The sequence below is a fragment of the Kogia breviceps genome, chromosome 8, assembly GCF_026419965.1.
Source record: "Kogia breviceps isolate mKogBre1 chromosome 8, mKogBre1 haplotype 1, whole genome shotgun sequence".
Classification (NCBI taxonomy): domain Eukaryota; kingdom Metazoa; phylum Chordata; class Mammalia; order Artiodactyla; family Physeteridae; genus Kogia; species Kogia breviceps.
The window spans coordinates 34,921,599-34,943,916 of record NC_081317.1 but is presented as its reverse complement, the minus strand read 5'-3'; the positions used below and the strand labels follow the sequence as shown (position 1 = coordinate 34,943,916).

Genomic DNA, 22,318 nt, shown 5'->3' with positions numbered 1-22,318 from the left:
TATCTAGAACTATAGATATGATCAATAGTTTCAAGTCATTTAGGCACCATTATTTTAGTTGGAGTTTTGAATATACATTGAGAGCACAAGAGATTACTCTATAAATTATGCAGAACACAGTCAATATAGCCAACAGCCATAACAAAGTCATAAGCAGAGTATTTAAGCCATAAATCCCCAGAGATGAACCATCTACCCAAGATTTCACCTAGACTAGGAAGGGGATCCTTTAATACAGGAATTTTATTTTATATGTGAGTCATTAGATGAGTTATATTAGAAGACTCATTCAGTATGAAAGCACAACAGTCTGGATTATAGCACAAGTTTCTCTTTGCAAAGCAGTTTAAAAAATCAAGAGCCATTCAGTTTTACAAATCACTTTCCTATCATAGAAACTTCAGAATTGAGTAAATTAATCTAAGGTGGTAAAATAACATGGAGGTATATGCTGATGGGGAAACATTTTATAGATTATAAGAACATCTGAAAAATGTCAGTGATAGGAGTTATGAGGGATCTATATTAGCCTTGTATTGACTGAGGAATTTGATGGCAGATCCAACAATCAGTCAAATTGCCTCCAGTAGCTATATTCTGTGATAACTTTACTAAAGAATTTTTCTTCCATCTTAAACACTGGGGCAAAAGTATAGCTTGAAGTAAAACAGTAAGTTTCAATTTTGACAGAGAGACATTTGGTAATCAGTACAATTGAACTAGTAGGATAGGTCTTAAAGTTCTGGTTCAGACTCTTGGGTTAGCTGTCTGCTATTGTTGTCATATTCTGGTCCTAGCTTGGTGATGCTTGTCTTAGTTGAAGGCAGGTGTTACAAACAGGCCAAAGTCCATTCAGGTAGAAGGGACTTTTTAACATGAGAGATGTGAATCCAAGAATTTATGTCTTTCAGTTGGCTACACATGGATTAGTTAATAATACCTGATAAGGTTCTTTCCATCATGGCTTCAAAGAATCTTTTATTTGTCGTCCTTTCCAATAAACAAAATCTTTAGTTTGCAATTTATAATCCTTCAAGTTTTCATCTCTTGGGAACCTGCTGTAAATGGAGTTAGTTACCAAATTTTATTTTCAGTGCCTCAATAAGACCCTGACAATAATACAATATATTTCTCTTGAACACCATGAGTGAAAGTTTCCAAAAATATTGTTTTCCCCATAAAACCATTTTCTCAGGTAAGAAAATGTGTTAAAGAATACACATGCTGGAGTAATGGCCACAGTGCTCCAAGAGACACTATCAGTTTAGTTTTGTTTTTTAAATCAGGTCTAAACCATGTTTAGGTGAAAGGTTAAAAATTCCCCCTTTTTGCTGCTATATTTGTTTCTCTACTTTGGTGGCAATTTCTTGAGCCTGAAGAAGGAAATCTTTTAGTGGGTTAGCAGAGTTAATGGAGAGCAGTGGATGTTCTTGAGGCTGGACAGGATGAGTATTTTTAAAGCTACCTGTTTGGCTGCAACATCAGCAAGCTGATTTCCTGTAGCTTCCATAATATCAGATTTGGAATGCCCTGCTGTTTTAATATTTGCTAACTGTTTAGGCAGTTGTATAACAATGAATAAATCTGTAACCTGTTTTCCATTTTTAAAATAGGTTGTCTGGAAGAGGTTATAAACCTCATTATTTTCATAGCATTCCAAAGTTGTGTGCCACTCCTAAAGCATAGTGACTGTTAGTATAAATATTTGTTACCTGGTCTTTAGCTAGCTGACAAGCTCAGGTTAAGGCAATTAATTTGGCTTGTTGTCATGACTTTTTTTCCTGGTAAATAAGAGCTTTCAACTATGTCTACTGTGGTAGTTATTGCATATCCTGCTCATTAAATCCCTACTCATCCTTTAAGGAGGACCCATCTGTAAATTAAATTAGGTCAGCATTATCAATAGAAGCTTCTTATAAATCATTCCTGGGAGCAAGAACCTAATCAGTTAACAAAATTTGTTTTCTTCCTGTGGTACTGGAAACAAAGTTGCAGGGTAAGGTATTACATGGAACTGACGTAGTATTAGGTGCAGAAATCAACAATACTTTGTAAGAAGTTAGTCAGCTTGCAGAGTAGTGCTGAGTGTGGGACATAAATAGTTAAAGGAGACTCTACTACTGTGTCTTCAGTAGCCTTACATAAGAGAGCCATTGCTAAAATAGTCCTCATACAAGGTGGAAGTCCTTTTGCTATGAGTCTAATTTAGTTTTGGAGCTTAAAAGCAAGTCATTTACAAGCATTTTTGTAAAAGCATCAGAGTAAGACAATAACTGTCTATAAACAGCAAAAGACTTAAAAGCATGGTTAAAGGTCTGATTACAATGCAATCGCCAAAGATATTTGGCTATTTCTGTGACATACAACATTTTAAGATAACTAGAATTATGAGTGACAATATACCAGGACATTTCAAATTTTAGGAACTTCATATAATTTCTAACACATTTCTATTAATAATATTTACTCATGCAATATAACCTAAGAAAGTTTATCATTACTCATTTGAACATGTTTCCCATGTAATTTAACAGACCAGGTAAGCCTAATTAAATATCTGTCTTTGAGATGTTCAGAGGCTCTCTTAAGCATCTCAAAGTTAGGTAGAGGTCAAAAAAACTTCATTTAGAATTTGATTGGAGAAAGTTTGTAAAACATATCAAAAGTTTTAAATATTTGGCCAAGTAGGATCATAAATCACAGCGAAACAATATTTACTCACTTAACCTAAATGACAATAAAAGATTTCAAAAGCAAGTGCAGAAAGTTACTGGTAAAGAAACTTTACAATCTGTTATCAAAAACAGATCAATATTTCAAGAAAACTTTGTACTGTTAGAGAAAAAACCCCAAATTCTAGTTTTGTATTATTTCACCTTTAATAAAAGTCATTCACTTAATTAAATTCAATCTAATTTTAGTCAGTCTTTAAAAAATTAATTAATTAATTTTTTGGCTGCATTGGCTCTTTGTTGCTGCACACGGGCTTTCTCTAGTTGCAGTGAGCGGGGCCTACTCTCTTCATTGCAGTGTGCAACTTCTCATTGTGGAGGCTTCTCTTGTAGTGGAGCATGGGCTTTAGGCACACGGGCTTCAGTAGTTGTAGCACACAGGCTCAGTAGTTGTGGCTCATGAGCTCTAGAGTGCAGGCTCAGTAGTTGTGGCTCATGGACTTAGTTGCTCCACGGCATGTGGGGTCTTCCTGGACCAGGGATAGAACCCATGTCCACTGCATTGACAGCCGGATTCTTAAACACTGCACCACCAGGGAAGCTCCTAATTTTAGTCAGTCTTGAACATGCATAAAACTCTTGAACATGCTTAAAACTCTTTCTCTTTTAAAAGGATCATACACTATGATCAAGTGGGGTTTATCCCAGGAATGCAAGTATTCTTCAATATATGCAAATCAATCAATGTGATACACTATATTAACAAACTGAAGGAGAAAAACCATAGGATCATCTCAATAGAAGCAGAGAAAGCTTTTGCCAAAATTCAACACCCATTTATGATAAAAACCCTGCAGAAAGTAGGCATAGAGGGAACATTCCTCAACATAATAAAGGCAAAGTATGACAAAACCATAGCGAACATCGTCCTCAATGGTGAAAAACTGAAACCACTTCCACTAAGATCAGAACAAGACAAGGTTGCCCACTCTCACCACTCTTATTCAACATAGTTTTGGAACTTTTAGCCACAGCAATCAGACAAGAAAAAGAAATAAAAGGAATCCAAATCAGAAAAGAAGAAGTAAAGCTGTCATTGTTTGTAGATGACATGATACTATACATAGAGAATCCTAAAGATGCTACCAGAAAACTACTAGAGCTAATCAATGAATTAGTAAAGTAGCAGGATACAAATTTAATACATGGAAATCTCTTGCATTCCTATACACTAAAGATGAAAAAACTGAAAGTGAAATTAAGAAAACACTCCCATTTACCATTGCAAAAAATGAATAAAATATCTAGGAATAAACCTACCTAAGGAGACAAAAGACCTGTATGCACAAAATTATAAGACACTGATGAAAGAAATTAAAGTTGATACGAATAGATGGATAGGTATACCATGTTCTTGGATTGGAAGAATCAACATTGTGAGTATGACTCTACTACCCAAAGCAATCTACAGATTCAATGCAATCCCTATCAAACTACCACTGCATTCTTTCACAGAACTAGAATAAAAAATTTCACAATTTGTATTGAAACACAAAAGACCCCACATAGCCTAAGCAATCTTGAGAAAGAAAAACAGAGCTGGAAGAATCAGGCTCCCTGACTTCAGACTATACTACAAAGCTACAGTAATCAATACAGTGTGGTACTGGCACAAAAACAGAAATATAGATCAATGGAACAGGATAGAAAGCTCAGAGATAAACCCACAAACATATGGTCACATTATCTTTCATAAAGGAGGCAAGAATATACAGTGGAGAAAAGACAGCCTCTTCAATAAGTGGTGCTGGGAAAACTGGACAGGTACTTGTAAAAGTATGAAATTAGAACACTCCCTAACACCATACACAAAAATAAACTCAAAATGGGTTAAAGACCTAAATGTAAGGCCAGACACTGTCAAACTCTTAGAGGAAAACATAGGCAGAACACTCTATGACATAAATCACAGCAAGATCCTTTTTGACCCACCTCCTAGAGAAATGGAAATAAAAACAAAAATAAACAAATGGGGCCTACTGAGACTTAAAAGCTTTTGCACAGCAAAGGAAACCATAAACAAGACCAAAAGACAACCTTCAGACTGGGAGAAAATATTTGCAAATGAAGCAACTGACAAAGGATTAATCTCCAAAATTTACAATCAGCTCATGCAGCTCAATAACAAAAAAAACAAAAAATCCAATCCAAAAATGGGCAGAAGACCTAAATAGACACTTCTCCAAAGAAGGTATGCAGATTGCCAACAAACACATGAAAGAATGCTCAACATCATTAATCATTAGAGAAATGCAAATCAACACTACAATGAGATATCATCTCACACCAGTCAGAATGGCCATCATCAAAAAATATAGAAACAATAGATGCTGGAGAGGCTGTGTAGAAAAGGGAACACTCTTGCACCGTTGGTGGGAATGTAAATTGATACAGTCACTATAGATAACAGTATGGTGTTTCCTTAAAAAACTAAAAATAGAATTACCATATGACCCAGCAATCCCACTACTGGGGGTATACCCTGAAAAGACCATAATTCAAAAAGAGTCATGTACCAAAATGTTCATTGCAGCTCTATTTACAATAGCCAGGACATGGAAGCAACCTAAGTGTCCATCAACAGATGAATGGATAAAGAAGATGTGGCACATATATACAATGGAATATTACTCAGCCATAAAAAGAAATGAAATTGAGTTATTTGTAATGAGGTGGATGGACCTGGAGTCTGTCATACAGAGTGAAGTAAGTCAGAAGGAAAAATACAAATACCGTATGCTAACACATATATATGGAATCTAAGAAAAAAAAATGTCATGAAGAGATTAGTGGTAGGACTGGAATAAAACACAGACCTTCTAGACCATGGACTTGAGGATATGGGGAGGGGGAAGGGTAAGCTGTGACGATGTGAGAGAGTGGCAGGGACATATACACACTACCAAAAGTAAATTAGATAGCTAGTGGGAAGTTGCCGCAAAGCACAGGGATTTCACCTCTGTGCTTTGTGACCACCTAGAGGGGTGGGATAGGGAGGGTGGGAGGGAGGGTGACGCAAGAGGGAAGAGATATGGGAACATATGTATATGTATAACTGATTCACTTTGTTGTAAAGGAGAAACTAACACACTATTGTAAAAGTTATACTCAAAGATGTTTAAAAGGCAAAAAAAAAAAAAAAAAGGAACCATCAAATGGATTTTTAATGCTATCACATTATAATTTTAATTTGCACTTCCCTGATGACTAAAATTTTGTACATCTTTTCTAGTACTTACTGGCTATCTATATAGCTTCTATTGTGAAATGCTTGTTTTAATCTTATCCTTTTTTTCCCATTTAAACTGAGTTGTTTGTATTATTATTGCATTATGAACATTCTTTACATATTGTGGATGCAAGTCCTTTGACAGACGTATCTATTAGACATTTTCTCCCAATGTGTGATTTTCTTTTTTGTTTTCTTGAAAAGCAGACACTTTAAATTTTAATGAACTCCAATTTATCATTTTTGCTTTTATGTCTCACACAATTCTTTGTGTTACATATTAAAAATCTCTGCGTGCTTCAAATTAGTTTCCATGTTTCCCAACAGAAATTTTGTACTATTAGCTATTTTGTTTAGCTATTTTGTTATAAACCTAAACTTTGTTTAGGTTTATAATTTATTTTGAATAAATCTTTAATTATGGTATAAACATCAAAGTGCATTTAAAATATACTATTATCCAATTATTTTATCACCATTTTTGAAAAAAGTCATCTTTTTCACATCAAATTATCCTGGAACATATGTCAAAAATCAACTAACAACTTTCAGTTACATTTCAGATCATTAGAGAGCAGGAAAAAGCACTGCTCCTATTCCTAAACAAGAAGACAGCTGGGAAAAGTTTAAATTTAACAACTTTTCTTGAATACATCAGATATCTGAGATTGCAAGGCAAAAAACTAGCCCAAAGTCTGGAGAGCTAGGTGGCTGCAGAGAGAAACAAGAACCCAAGCAGTTGTTTAACTGAGACAGAGAATGCCAAACACCGTATAAAATGATTGTAAAAAAGCTAAACAACATGCAAGATCAGATAGGTTATTTCAACAAAGAGATATAAACTATAGTAAAATTTAAATGCTGGAAATAAAAAACACATACAATAAATGAAGAATGCCTTCAAAGGGCTTATCAGTATACTTGATACCACTGAGGAAGGACTCAGTGACACTGAAGAGAGAGATAGAATATATACACACACTTTTATATATATTTGTATGTGTGTATGCTTCAATACAGTATTTGTATTAGTGACCCAGAGATGATACAAAAGTACACAGAAAACATGGTTTGACTTTGTTAAAAAAGACAGCTTAGTAACAATGGCCTTTCCTATATGCGCATGTCAGGAGGTAGCAGAAAAGGAATGAGGTATAGGATTCTGAATTTTCAGCTACTTCCTGTAAAAGGTTTACTTGTTATTAATATACATGTGGCAAATCATAGCTGATATCAGAATAGTTACTAAGTAAGGGGTACATAATTCTGTTACAGTGCAGTTGACTTCCAATATACATACAAAACAAACATCTAAGTGGCATGCACACTCAGACACACAATAGAGAACTCAGAAAATATTCACATACATTCAACACTGTGCAGTTTATGCAATTTATTTCTTATTTTAAAAAATCTTCGGGCTTCCCTGGTGGTGCAGTGGTTGAGAATCCGCCTGCCGATGCAGGGGACATGGGTTTGTGCCCCGTTCCGAGAAGATCCCACATGCCGTGGAGCGACTGGGCCCTTAAGCCATGGCCACTGAGCCTGCGCGTCCAGAGCTTGTGCTCCTCAACGGGAGAGGCCACAACAGTGAGAGGCCCACGTACCACACACACACACAAAAAAAATCTTCTTATTCTAGTGAATATCTATGAACCAATACTGTTATATTTCATTGTCTTAATATTACATATGAAATAGTTTTTATATAACATAAATGCTATTATTTACCTTTCTCAAATTGATAAATTTTTCCCTTATAACAAACTGAGATATATTAAACTTTGATGACTCATTGAAAGCATTCACACATTCACAGCTTGATTATATTTAATGAGATATCATGTTTTGGGTAAAGGATTACCTATATATGTTGTTATGTTAGATATCTTCCCCTGATATTTACCCGACTGAGGAGGAAGAGTTGTGGATAAAAAACTATGGTCATTCAGGATGTTGTCAGGGGTTTTTCCTGTGTGATATTTCTGATACACTACACTGAGTTCACATGTCCACAGAAATCATGTTCATAGGCTTTGTTAACTGAGGGTTGGTGAGTAAATATCAGTATTAAGTATACCCAAACTGTAGAAGCCCAGCAAAGAACATGTTTATTTCATCACAGCAAAATGTCTGCGTACATGCAGAAGAAAATTTCATTCAACAGTCACTCTTTGGCCCTGTTTCTTTCTACTTTGTACTCTTTCATCTTCCATGCATGAGCCTCTTTGGTTTTGCTGGGGGTAATCTCCACTCCATTCTGACAAGGGACAGGAGAAAACATTAAGAATTTGAGAGGTGTATTTAGCAAGACTTGCCATTGACCTCTACATTTCACTATCCAGAGGTTAAAAATATGATCTCATTTGGATGACAGAGTAGTTGAGAAATTTAGACTAGGTGTGGCATGAGAAAAAAGGAAATTGTCATTGGTGAACAATTAATAGTCATCATATGCCATATAGTTATTACCCTGTGTTAGTCAAATTGAGGTGTGACTTATAGTAGAAGGATTCCCCACATCCATTACCCTGATTTCTTGTCTGCTCTGATATACTGTGAGGTCTCTATGTATTTTCTGCTTTACTGAGAAAGCTGGCTTTTGGCTAAAGGTTATCTCACATTTATTATATTCTAAATTTTCTCTGTTCGATTTCTCTGATGATGAATGAATTTTGATTGCTGGGACAAAGTTTTGAAATTTTCATTACATTCCCAGGATTCTTCTGCAGTGTGTTTTCCAAGGATTGAATGCACAGAGTATTTCTTGTATTCATTATCGTTACAGAGTTTCTTTGCTGAATTGAATTCTCTGATCTACAATGAGGACTGCACTCAAGATGAGACTGCCCGTGTAAAATATATTCCAAGAATTTCTCTCTCGTGTAAGTTCTCTGATGTTTAGTGAAAGCTAGTATCTTGCAGAGGAACTTCCAAGTGTTCATTATATTCATAGGGGTTCTCTCCTATGTTTTATTTTGTATTGCGAGACTTGATTTCCAGCTCAGAGCTTTTCCATATTCATTACATTTATATGTTTAGTTCCCTGTGTGGGCTTTCTGATGTTCTCTAAGGCTTGATTTCTGGCTGAAAGTTTTCCCACATTTATCACATTTATAGGGTTTCTCCCCAGTGTGAGTTCTCTGATGTACTCTGAGGTTTGATTTCTGGCTGAAAGCTTCTCCGCAGTGATTACAATTATAGGGTTTCTCTCCTGTGTGAGTTCTCTGATGTTTTCTTAGGACCGACTTCTCACTGAAAGCTTTGGCACATTCACTACATTCATAGGGTTTCTCCCCTGTGTGAGTTCTCTGATGTCCTCTGAGATTTGATTTCTGCCTGAAAGTTTTTCCACACTCATCACATTTATAGGGTTTCTCCCCAGTGTGAGTTCTGTGATGTACTCTGAGGTTTGATTTCTGGCTAAAAGATTCCCCACAATGATTACATGTATAGGGTTTCTCCCCTGTGTGAATTCTATGATGTCCTCTGAGTTGTGATTTCTGACCGAATGCTTTCCCACATTGATTACATTTATAGGGCTTCTCCCCTGTATGAGTTCTATGATGTTTTCTTAGACCTGACTTCAGTTTGAAAGCTTTCCCACATTCATCACATTTATATGGTCTTTCTCCTGTGTGAGTTCTCCGATGATTCCTTAGGCCTGACATATGGCTGAAAGATTTTCCACATTCATTACATTCAAAGGGTTTCTCCCCCGTGTGAGTTCTCTGATGTACTATGAGGATTGATTTATAGTTGAAAGATTTCCCACATTCATTACATTCAAAAGGTTTCTCTCCTGTGTGAATTCTCTGATGTATTCTTAGGCCTGACTTTGCACTGAAAGCTTTCTCACATCCATCACATTTATAGGGTTTCTCTCCTGTGTGAGTTCTCTGATGTTTTCTTAGGCGTGACTTCTCACTGAAAGCTTTCCCACATTCATGACATTCATAGGGTTTCTCCTCTGTGTGACTTTTCTGAGGCTGAATCAGGCATGAAGTCATAGTGCAGGATTTTCCACATTCATTACACTCATAGGGTTTCACTGTTATTTGAGTTCTCTTATGTACATTGGAAGTTGACTGGTAAGCCAATGATTCTGTACATGTGCTACAGTCAGAGGACTGGTCTGTTGTGTGAATTCTCTGATGCACTTGGAGGGTTGAATTATGGCTGAAATTCTTTCCATATTCAAAGGGTTTCACCCCTATATTAATTTTTTGCTGTTCTCTAATGTGTAATTTTTGGCTGAAAGATTTCCCTTCTGTGTCAGTTCTTTGAGTGATCCTACTGAAATTATTTCTGTTTTTATCCATAGTATATTCATATCTATTAAACTCATAGTGACTCTTCTCCTCTGGATGATTGCTCTGAGAGATTATCAAGGTTGATTTATCATATTGGTTTTCCCCAAATTTATTGAATTTATAAGATTTCACTTTTGAGTGGGTAGCCTTAGATGTAACAAGGGCAGTCTTTTCAAGAAAATCTCTTCCACATTCATTATATTCAAAAGTTTGCTGTAAAGTCTGAATTGTCTGATGGGGAATAACTTTGTCTTTATGTCCAAAGGCTTTCACACTTTTACTATAAACAAAAGATTTCTCTCCAGTATTAGTCCTGCGATCCTTAATACTGAGGAGCCAATTCTCACATACATTAAGCTCATAAGCCTTCTTTCTTGAATATTGACAGTGTGGGGTCAATGAGCTAAGAAGCAAGTAAGTAGACCCCGTAGTGTCAAATTTACAAGGCATTGTTTCTGCAGGGAAAATGTTTATGTCCAGAGTACATAGTTTTCTTGAAATTTCTTGCTCTGTAGTCAATGATTTGTTGACGAATAAAACTTGCCTCAAATGTTTGCCTTGGTTTTCTAGGCTCTCCTGTAAGAGTTCATCAGGTTGGGATTCTTCTAAAAGTGATAAAATTAAAAAATATTTAATGATATTTAACACACTTATTATGGAGTGACATTTATATACATATCCCCCTTTATGTATTTGACTCCATCGTGTCTGGCTCAGTTTCCCAAAATTAAAGTAATTTCAAGTGTATATTCTCTCTTATTTTGTTGTTAAAAAAACTTTTTCTAGTGGCAAGATAGAGAGGAATCTAGAAATGAAACTACATCTATATTTTGTATCTTAAAGTATAATTTTCAAAACCAGGTAGAGAAGAGGATATAAAGGAAAGGAACAATTAAAAAAGAAGAATATATTTGAGAGAGTTGAATCCTGGGAACAGATAAAACAAAGACTGAAATGAATTCAACAAGGATTTTGCCCTAAGTAGATAACAAGAAGTATCAATGGAGAATTGCTTTCAGTGGCTTTATTGAGATAGCGTTTGCATTAGGGAAGAACACCAGCAACTACATTCACAAACACAGATTACATTGATAACCATTAGTCTATATGATTCCAACTGGAGCTCCAATTTTTCATTCTACACATCGACACTAAAATAAATTTATCATGGGGAATTCCCTGGTAGTGCAGTGATTAGGACTCAGCGATTTCATTGCCATGGGCCCAGGTTCAATCCCTGGTCAGGGAACTAAGATCACACAAGCCACGTAGTGTGGCAAAAAAAAAAAATTATAATGGCACCAACTTTCTCATGTTGAAATAATCAAAAACAGAAACATAAATGTATTGGTGGAAGTGAAAAAACTGATGAGAGTTAAAGTAACTTTTCCACCTATATTGGAGTCACCTCTCTTTCCTGGTTCTTGTGCCTTGGTATAATATCAGGGTTATTCAATAGTGAGTACCTCTTAATCATCAAATCTTTTAACTTTCCTGTTTTCAATTTGTTTACTCATTTCCCCCAAACCAGTCGTGCCCTGTCCAATCCTTAATTCTATTTTCCATCTATTTTTCCACATATCTAGTTTTTATTCCATGTAAGAATCTTAAGGATCATATGTTTCAAACTGGCCCTAGAAACCCTACAAGTATCCTTTATATTTATTTACCATAAACTTCCTGTGCATATTTGACTGCTATTGTCCTCCTGATACCCACGCTCCATGCAAAAATGTCTGTGACTCACAATTTTTAAAGTAAATAACCATCCCCCAAATCAGGAGGCATCATAAAACTGATGGCAAATCCACAGTTAAATGAGCAGCATCTTCTCTCTTGGTTGTACCTAAAATAATGGCTCACCATTTAATCAATAGCATCTTACATAATATAAAATATGTTTATGCAGCTTTGCTCACCTTTCCAAAATAAAACCCTCACTGTGATATACTTTGCATCTCTCTGTAATATAAATTTAGTGGTCCATAAAAAGCTCCATGCATAGGAATTACCTAAAGAGTTATTTTACTAATATAAGGGTTCAGATCCAGCAACCCATACATTGGATGATTCAAAAGTCCCAGAAATTTGACTTGGGCATTTACATTTGTGGATTGTGTTTTCTGAGTGAATCAGTATGAAATGCCTCTCTCCACCTGACTTTGGAATCAGCCTACAATGTTATTAAAAAATATTTATCATGTGACAAATACCCAGAAAGGAAGAGTGAAACAGAGACCATTCTTTTTGGGAGATTATAATTCAGGTGAGGAAAGGAGCTCATTCAGTAAGTATATGCTATCTGGCACAGAATCTCATTTTCTTTTGACACATCCATCAAATGGGCTAAGAGTTTACAAAAATAAGAGAAAAAGTATAGGCTAAAGTATTCCAAGATTATATTATAGAAGTAGGAATCTGAGCCCAAACTTAAAATGAGTAATAGTGCTTTCTTCTCTTTTTCTAGGTGAGGTTAGCTATTTTATTTGCTTTTATTCCAAGAACCAGCTTTTGGCTTTATAATGTTTTATAACTATAATGTTTTACCTTTATTATATTTCTTGCTTTGCTTTGTTTTCTTTTAAAACTGTATTGCTTTTAAAAATAAGTATGTAAGGCTAAAATAGTTTCCTCTAAGCACCATTTCATCTATAGTGCAAAGAGTCTAATAAACATGTTTTTCATTAAAAAATAATTTCTGGATATTGTACAGTTTTAACTTACTCTTTTATAAAATAGGTTTTTAAAGATATATATTTATTATTAATTTTTAGAGGGATTTAACATTTTCTCATATTGTTTGCAATTTATAGTGTTATTTAACAATATCTTTACTTTGTAGAATTTGCCTAAAATACTTTTACATTTTGTCAATGTTCCAAGGTCATTTAAAAGGAGGTTTATTCTTTGTTTTCAGAATAGTTATGTAGTGTGTTTGCATAGCTTTGTTTTCAGAACATAATAGATTCATTTTATAAAATATGCTATTTATAATGTCTAGACCAGAGGTTGGTAAACTTTTTCTGTCAGAGCCCAGAGAGTTAATGTTTTAGGCTTTACTGGTTATTCACTCTCTACTGCAACAATTCAACTCTGCCTTGTAGCTTGAATATGTTAACAAATGGATACTGCTGTGTTCCACTAAATATTTCTTTACCAAAACAAGCAGTAGGCAGGATTTGACCTGTGGGCCATAGTTTGCCAAGCACTATTGGCTACAGAATGAAATCAGAGAGGCATATTAAGGTTGACTATATCTAATGTGTTCTTATTTCTCCTTATAACTCTTGCAGTTTTTTGTTTTATGAATCCTGATGAATAACTTATTTGGTGTACTAATATTTTAAACTTTTATGTATCCTTTAAAAATTATCTTCTTTAGCATTATCAAAATGTCCTTTTTCTCACCTGTTTTTGACCTGAATTGAACTTTGAGATAAATAAACAGTGAGTTGTTTTTATGTTTATGGTCTTAACAATTCATGACTGTATTTTCAAACTTTCTAAATTATTTTCTAGGTGTATCTCTGATACAATATGATAGCATTTTCTCTTAATAGGTGTATTGAGATCCATTTACATTGGTAGTTCATATGTCAGATATGTTTGTCTTACTCTATGTGTGTTTGCATAGCTTTTGTGCAGAAAATGTTTAACACAGCAGGCCTGAGACTGCTACCCTTAGAAAGGCCTGTTTACAAGATTAGCCCTTAGCTGGCATCTGGGAACTTAGATTTTGAGATGGTTCCCAAGATTCCCAGAACTGCTAAGAGGGACTCAATGAGCCTAAACTGTACAAACAATATATTTATGCTGAACACACAGTTTCCATCTGAAAGCCTACAATTTTGATACATGCTAGACAGAGGGTGCTTATATGAGCAGCCCCCAGTGAAAACTCTGGACACCTCATCTCAAATGAAATTTCCAGGTACATATTTCACATGTGTTGTCACACCTGGTTTTCTCTGGACTTTGCCCCATGCACCTTTTCTCTTTGTTGATTTTGATTTGTATGATTTCACTGTATAAATCTTAGTTATGAGTATGCCTATATGCTGAGTCCTCCAAGGTGAGTTAATGAAACTGATGATGATCCTGGGGACCCTTCATACAGCTTTATAAGAAACTTTTCTAGTAACAGATCTGTTTTCTTTGCTCTGTCAAATGTAAACAATAAGGAAGGTTGCAGTTTGCTCTAGTTTTTATGCTTTCTAATGATACTATGTAATCATCTATTTATTTCGATTGTATATAGTAATTTATTATTATATGACAAAACTTATTGTTTATTTCTCTCTTCTAATCTGTTTACTCCCAATTTTAGTTGTTTTATTAACTTTTCTTTGTTTTTATCTTTTTACTGTTAAATATACAACCATTACTTAATTTTTCAGCTTCAAAGGGTACACTTAGCTCCCATTTTTTAAAGATGAGACTATCAACATACTTACATTCCATTCCTTTCTTTAGTTGTCCCCCTTCTACTTTTTAATAGATCTATTATTTCTAATATTTCAAATGTGAAGGCCTCAATGGGAGAGTGCTGAAAAACATTTCAAACTGCTCACTTCTAGCTGATCACTTTGGATCTAATTTTCTTGGATGCCTTCTGCCAGTATTCAATAACTCACCTGGGGAACTTCTGTTTACAAATTCTTTCTCTAATAGCCATGGGTCTTCTCCTTGTTCCAACATGAAGATCAGTTCTGGTTTTGTAAAGCAGTACCCTGTAAAAGGGAAATACTTTAGCACTTGAGTTAGCTGCATAGGTTTCACTGTTACTGTATGTGAAGAAAGGTATAGCTTCAGAAGTGGTACATTGAGGGTGCTTGATAGAATTTTTTGGGGAGGGTAGAAATGACAGCAAAAAACATTTTCTTACACTCATAATGGATCACTCTTCTTAAACCCTTAAGTCACAAGCCTAAATAACATTAAGTTCTAAAGTAGTCAATGTCTATGCTTCAAATGAGATTTCATAAGGACCAATTTCATATCTGGCCATAATGGAGTAAAAGGAACTGATTTACCCTTCATATCAGACATCTAAAAGGAAACCATACAAACTACATGAAATGGGTTTTAGACTTTAGAAAACAGGCAGTATAGACAGGGATACTTGAGAATAGAGAAACAAATGAGGTGAGCCCTGTGATTATCACAGCTTATTGCTTGGAGAGTTTTCAATCCATAATGCAAAAAGAGACCACCAAAACAGAGCCTAGTTAATTCAGTAAGTTAAGGCAACAGAACTGGATTTTAAGGAAGTCATGAAAACTAGGATTTGTAAAATAAAATACAAGAGAAGAAAGATACAGCATCTATCTCTATCTGATATGCAGAAGGATCTCCTGAGTACTTGAAAGTGTAAGGAAAACACTTGAGGTTGGAGGGAAGATTAGTGAAAAAAGAGTAGCCTGAAGTATTACCAAAGCACAGAGAGAGGTAGGAATTTCTGTTTCTGTTAGCCAGGGTAGAAAAACTTCCTAATCCATGGCCAATTGGGTAGAATAACCAGGAGGGTATTTATTGACTTGGTAGAGGAGCCAAATTAGTCCAAGAGTAAAGTGAGCTCTGAATCCAATACAACAAAGCTTAAAGCAAACCTTGAAAGGATCAAATTAATTCCAAGTAATTTAACTACATTCCAGAAAAGGCCCCAAAAGATTTAAAATAATACAAAACTAGCACTTAACAATATAAAATCCATAACATTTAGCCCTCAAAAAATTACTAGGTATGAATAAAAGGGATATATGACTGTACTCAAGGAGAAAAATCAATCAGTAAGCCACAGAGTAAGAAATGACACATATAAAATTAATAATCAAGGCCATTAAAACAGTAAATGTACTCCATGATGAGAATAGAAAGGGAATTTATTTTAAAAAGTTCCTAACTGAAATTCTAAATATGAAAAATATCTGAAATGAGAAAACAAACCAACCAAACAACAAACAAAAAAACACTGGATAGGATTAATAATAGTATATATACCACATAAGGAAGGCTAAATGACATAAGGTAGATAGATAACTTTAAGTTACAGAAATAAAAACTATGAAAGAAGAAACCCACAGTGAATAAAGACTGGAAAATAATAAACAGAGTTAACTCTGTGACCTGTGGGATAAAGTTATGTAACATGTGTAATTAGCATTTCAGAAGGAAAAAAGGAGGATGGAAAAAATAAGGGGCAAAGGTTCAATTTTTTAAGAAGTGTATAAACCCACAGATCCAAGAAGCTAAATGAATGCCAAGGAGAAGAAACATGAAGAAAACCACACCAAGTTACATTAAAATTAAATTGCTAAAACCAGTGATAAAGAGAAAATGTTCAATAGATAGTGAAAGACATAATATGTACAGACAAACAAAAAGAATGAATGTCTACTTCTTGTCAGAAATTATACAAGCCAGGAGACAACGAATTGACAATTTTAAAGTACTGAAAGCAAAAAAGTCAACCTAGAATTTTATGCTTGGCAAATATGTCATTTTCAAACAAACAAAAATTGAAAGAATTTATCACCAACTGCCATGTGTTACAGGGAAAGTTAATTCTCTAAAAGAAATTCTTCAGACAGAAGAAAAATGCTATCGGGTGGAAATTTGGATTAATACATAGAAAAAAGAGCACAATAATCTGGAAACAAGAGGATAAAAATAAAATAAACTTTTCTCATTTCAGAACTCTCTTAAAAAATAATAAATTGTGTTTTAAAACAATAATGTACTGTAGGAAATGGGAACTAGCGAGAGTTGGAATGTTAGGGATTTAAAAACTTATGTAGATCAGACATGCAGAGCTGCTGAGGAATTTGTCAATACTTACTATGAGACAATGGACAAAAGAAGATGGGCACTAACTAGGCTGTATCTGCACAAGGCCACTTTATTTTTTTGGCCTTTGTGTCTGGTTTATTTCACTCAGTGTGTGTGTGTGTGTGTGTGTGTGTGTGTGTGTGTGTGTGTGTGTGTGTGTGTGTGTTTAACATCTTCATTGGAGTATAATTGCTTTACAATGGTGTTAGTTTCTGCTTTATAACAAAGTGAATCAGTTATACATATACATATGTTCCCATATCTCTTCCCTCTTGCTTCTCCCTCCCTCCTACCCTCCCTATCCCACCCCTCTAGGTGGTCACAAACCACCTAGCTGATCTCCCTGTGCCATGCGGCTGCTTCCCATTAGCTATCCACCCTACGTTTGGTAGTGTATGTATGTCCATGCCACTCTCTCACTTCATCACAGCTTATCCTCCCCCCTCCCCATATCCTCAAGGCCATGCTCTAGTAGGTCTGTATTTTATTCCTGTCCTACCCCTAGGCTCTTCATGACATTTTTTTTTCTTAGATTCCAAATATATGGGTTAGCATATGGTATTTGTTTTTCTCCTTAAGGCCACTTTAATATGTAATGGAAACATTGTTACAGGACTGGAAGCCCTAATTTTTTTGATATACTGCCTTCTAGTGAGTTCCAGGTATATATGTTAGATTGCCAGCCAGTTCATGAGCAAGCTACTCAGGCCCAGACTACAGTTCATGTTGTGACCAGTGGAACTGTGAAGTTTGATGGAAACAAAAACTGCTTCAACCAGAACTTCCTGCTGACTGCTTAGTCTACTCCTGACAATACCATGTGGAAGACTGCAAGTGACTGCTTCCTTTTCAAGACTGGGCTAGTAGTCAAACGGGGCAAAAGTCCATTCACTTTTGGCCCATTAGTTCCAGCAACAGAAATTTATGTGAATTAATTCATTTCATTGTAGAAGCACTAAAAACTAGTATGTGCTGAAACTAAATTTCTTTAATATTTTTTTTATTCTTAGCAGCATCTTTTCTAGCAGCTGCCAGTTTGAATTGTTGCCCTTAAGAGCTCTAATGCTAGTTTTCTACATGCCTTATATAAGTTTCACTAATGACATTCTTACAGTAACATTAAAGCTATAATCTCTGTACTAACATACTCACTGTGAGCCTGGCATATTGCAAAAGTGAAATCCTTTTATTATTGTACTGTCTATGGGATATCAGCACAATGTAACTTCTCTGGGAGAAAGTGGAGGGTTTTTTTGTTATTTAGTTAATTTTGTAGTAAAACATGTACCTATTTTTGGTAAACAGTGGTAATGCAGTTTTAATATAAGGCTTTTTCAATCAGTTCAATGAACACATTAGTAATTTAGTTTTACATAACTACTCTGACATACTAGAATCTCACGTAGAGATGTTCAAGTCTTTTTATGTTAAGAAATGCAGGTTTTGGGCTTCCCTGGTGGCGCAGTGGTTGAGAATCCGCCTGCCGATGCAGGGGACACGGGTTCGTGCCCTGGTCCGGGAAGATCCCACATGCCGCGGAGCAACTAAGCCCGTGAGCCATGGCCGCTAGGCCTGCGCGTCCGGAGCCTGTGCTCCGCAACGGGAGAGGCCACAACAGTGAGAGGCCCGCATACCGCAAAAAAAAAAAAAAAAAAAAAAAAGAAATGCAGGTTTTAAAAATGTCGGCTTGTTTTCTTATGAAGTGAATTGATCTACTAGAGAGGTGTAAAATGTTCTGGATTGATACCTGAGTGTTGAATACACTCAGTGGCTTAAAAGCAAACTTCTTAAAAACATTTTTCTTGGCAGCTCCAGGTCTGTAACTTTAGGTAGTGAATGGTAGGTAGTAGGACTAATAGCTCTAATGGGAGAATGTGGAGTGAGAACTGTAGAGATCCGAGGTTGGCCAAAAGTAAGGCAGGGTGTCAAATGGCATACTTTTGGTACTTGTTTTCTACCTCCTAAAAATGTAGCCTAATTTTACGATTTAAGCCAAGGTAATAAGTATCCTTACTAAATGGTCATGAATGTCACTTTTGTTCTAAGAATTATTTTTAAAGGTTTTTCCAATTCACCTCATACTTATCACCAATAAATGTCTCAATTTATTCAAGAACTTATGGGGGTAAAATGTCAGCAATAAGCCTGACCCTGCAGCAGGGTCTGACAGGAAAGTTGGAAACAAAGCCATCACTCTCTCTTTGGGGCCCTTGTAAGTCTTCCACATGAACTTCAGGCCAAAAGTCTCCTATGTACTACCCACCCCCAAAGTGAGTGATTTGTTCCCTGTGTTTACACTGTCAACTGCACAATCTTTTTACTAAAGTTAAAACTATCTAATCTCATGATTTCTTCTTCCATATGGCATTGAGCAAATAAATCTGTTATAAAAACATGTTCCTGTTATGTGGCTAACACTTTGTCTTTTTAGAGAAAATAAAGAACAGCAGATCTTCATAAGCCCACATACTTCAAAAGAACCAAATGACTGATTTTACGTCTAAACATCTAAAGAACAATAAATCTAGCTTTGTTTTTGGTTAAACTTTAAGTGTCTTTCCTTTTTTGAATTTACTGTTTTCATGTTTTTACACTAGATGTGCCAGCTTTGTTTCTACACTGCAACTCAAAGTTAATGTTTCTTGTCACTTAATTTGAAAGTCACTGATTCATTTACTCTTGTCCCAAACTACACATTACATTTCTGATATATTAACAAAATAGAATTAAGTAAGAGAAGGGGATGGAACTGATTTTAGACCACACCTTCTCGTAGTACTGACTAAAACTTACACGTTATATTCTACATATAGTGAGTTTATTCTAATTTTAGATTGGCTTTTTAAAACCACAGCTTTAGCAGCAACAATCAGGTTGCCCAAACATTGCCCCTTCCCTTAAGGAGAACAGTCTCAGGTAAAAGCTGCATATAACTAGCAATAACAGAATTGAGTGGTTGTATATTGTTCATGAATTGAATGTTTTAAGACTTGTATATGAATTGCTTTTTCCAAATTTGGAAAAATTTCAGCCATAATTTTTTTGAAAATTTTTTAGCCTTTCCTTCTGTGACTCCAAAGACACAAATGTTAAGAGATTTTGTTGTAGACCTAGCGTTCCCTGATGTTCTGTTCATCTGTATTCTATTTTGTTTTTCCTCTGTAATGATTGAGTCATTTCTATTGTTTGTTATAAAATTCAGTGATGTTTTTCCCCTCTTTCCTCTCCATTCTGCTGTGCACATGCACTGAGGTGTTTTTGTTTTTGTTTTTTTAAAATAAATGTTTTATTTTAGAATAACTTTAAATTCACAGAAAAGTTACGAAGAGAGAAAGGAGAATTCCTGTATAACCTGCACCCAATTTACCCTATTGTCAACATCTTACATTACTAGATTCGTCATACCTATTAATATAATATTGAGACATTATTAAATAGAATCTATACTTTATTCAGATTTCTTTGTTTTTTTTTAACCTAATCATTTTTTTTCCCATTCCACAATTCCAGCCAGGATACCACATTACATTTAGTTATCATGCCTCTTTAGCCTCCTCTAGACTGTAAGTGATAATCTATTTTGGTAATCTTGACAGTTTAGAAGACACTGTAAAAAGGTCCTTCAGTTTGGGTTTGTCTGATGTTTTTCTCACAGTTAAAAATGGGGTTGTATTTTTGGGAGAAAGACCACAGAGGTAAAATGACTGTCATTCTTAACCCCAGCTTATCAAGGGTACATGCTATCAATATGACTTATCATTGATGAGAACCTGGTTGAGGTAGTATGTACCAGGATTCTCCAATGTAAAGTTACTCCCCAACCCCACCCCTACCCCCATGCATACTGTACTCTTTATTTTTTTTAATTTTTAAGTTTTTAATTTTTGGCAGTGTGGCATGCAGGATCTTAGTTCCCCGACCAGGGATTGAACTCATGCCCCCTGTAGTGGAAGTGCAGAGTCTTAACCACTGGATTGCCAGGTAAGTCCCCATATTGTACTCTTTAGAAGGAAGTCATTAGGCACGGCCCACTAAATGGGTGGGGAATTCTGCTCCACCTTCAAGGAGGTGGAGCAATTACATAAATTATTAGTAATTCTGTGACAGAGATGTTTCTGTTCTCTCCCATTTATTTATTTACTTAATCACATATCAGTATGGACTCATAAGTAATTTATACTTTGTTATAAACCAACACTATATTATTTTATTGCTCAAATTGTTGCAGCTTTGGCTATTGGGAGCTCTTTCAGTTTGGCTCCTATGTTCTTTGACATACCCCCATCATTCTGTTTTTGAGTATTTCCTTAAGTTCCTACATACTCATCTTCTATGTTCCATGCTCCTAGAACCAGCCACTTCTCCATAGTTGCTTTCTTTTATTGGAGAATTGTACTAGAAACTACTTATAGATCTATTTCATTTTCTATTTTTTTATAAGTTTGTTTTGGAAAACAATGGGTTTCTAGGAATTTGACCATTTCATCTAGGTTGTCCAATCTGCTGGCATATAATTACTCATAGTATTTCCATAATTATTTTATTTCTGTGGAATTGGTAATACTGCCTCACTTTCATTTCTGATTTTAGTAATTTGAGCCTTCTATTTTTCTTATTCAATCTAGCTAAGGTTTGTGCATTTCATTACTTTGTCAAAGAACCAATTTTTGGTTTCATTGATTTTCTCTACTGTTTTTCTATTTATTTTATTTATCTCTTTTCTAATCTATATTATCTTCTTCCTTCTGCTGGCTTTAGGTTTAGTTTGCTCTTCTGTCTCTCAGTTCCTTAAGATGTAAAATTAGGTTATAGATTTGAGATCTTTTTTTCTTGTTCCGTATATGTGTATACAGCTACAAATTCCCACCTAAAGTGTTACTTTCACCATACCCCATGAGTTTTGGTATACTGTGTTAACATTTTTACTCTCTCAAGGTATTTTTAAATTTCCCTTATGATTTCTTCTTTGACTCACTGGTTTTTAAGAGCATCTTATTTTCTATGTATTTATGATATTTCATTTTCTGTCTGTTAATGATTTCTTGGTTTCATTAATTTTGATTGCAACAGATACTACATATGATTTCAGTCTTTTAAAATGTGTTAAAACTTGTTTTGTGGTCTATTCTAGAGAAGGATTCATGTGCACATAAGAAAAAAATGTGTAGTCTACTGAACTTGGGTGGAGTCTTCTATATATCTGTTAGGTTCAGTCA

The 22,318-nt window shown here is 35.2% G+C and overlaps 1 protein-coding gene and 1 pseudogene across 3 annotated transcripts in view; one reads left to right on the top strand and one right to left on the bottom strand.

Annotated features, from left to right (window-relative positions):
* Nucleotides 1–1,064: 1,064 nt before the first annotated feature.
* The window catches only part of ZNF782 (zinc finger protein 782), a 75,740-nt gene continuing 54,486 nt past the window's right edge, over nt 1,065–22,318 (bottom strand). For all 3 annotated transcript variants that reach the window (XM_067041170.1, XM_059071788.2, XM_067041172.1), the window contains 2 exons: nt 14,909–15,004; nt 1,065–10,879 (listed from right to left, as the gene is read on the bottom strand). In XM_067041170.1, the coding sequence (XP_066897271.1) occupies nt 9,000–10,879; nt 14,909–15,004 (1,976 nt within the window). In that variant the 3' untranslated portion in view covers nt 1,065–8,999. The remainder of the gene's footprint in view (nt 10,880–14,908; nt 15,005–22,318) is intronic.
* Nucleotides 17,059–18,078, top strand: LOC131761477 (NTF2-related export protein 2 pseudogene; annotated as a pseudogene).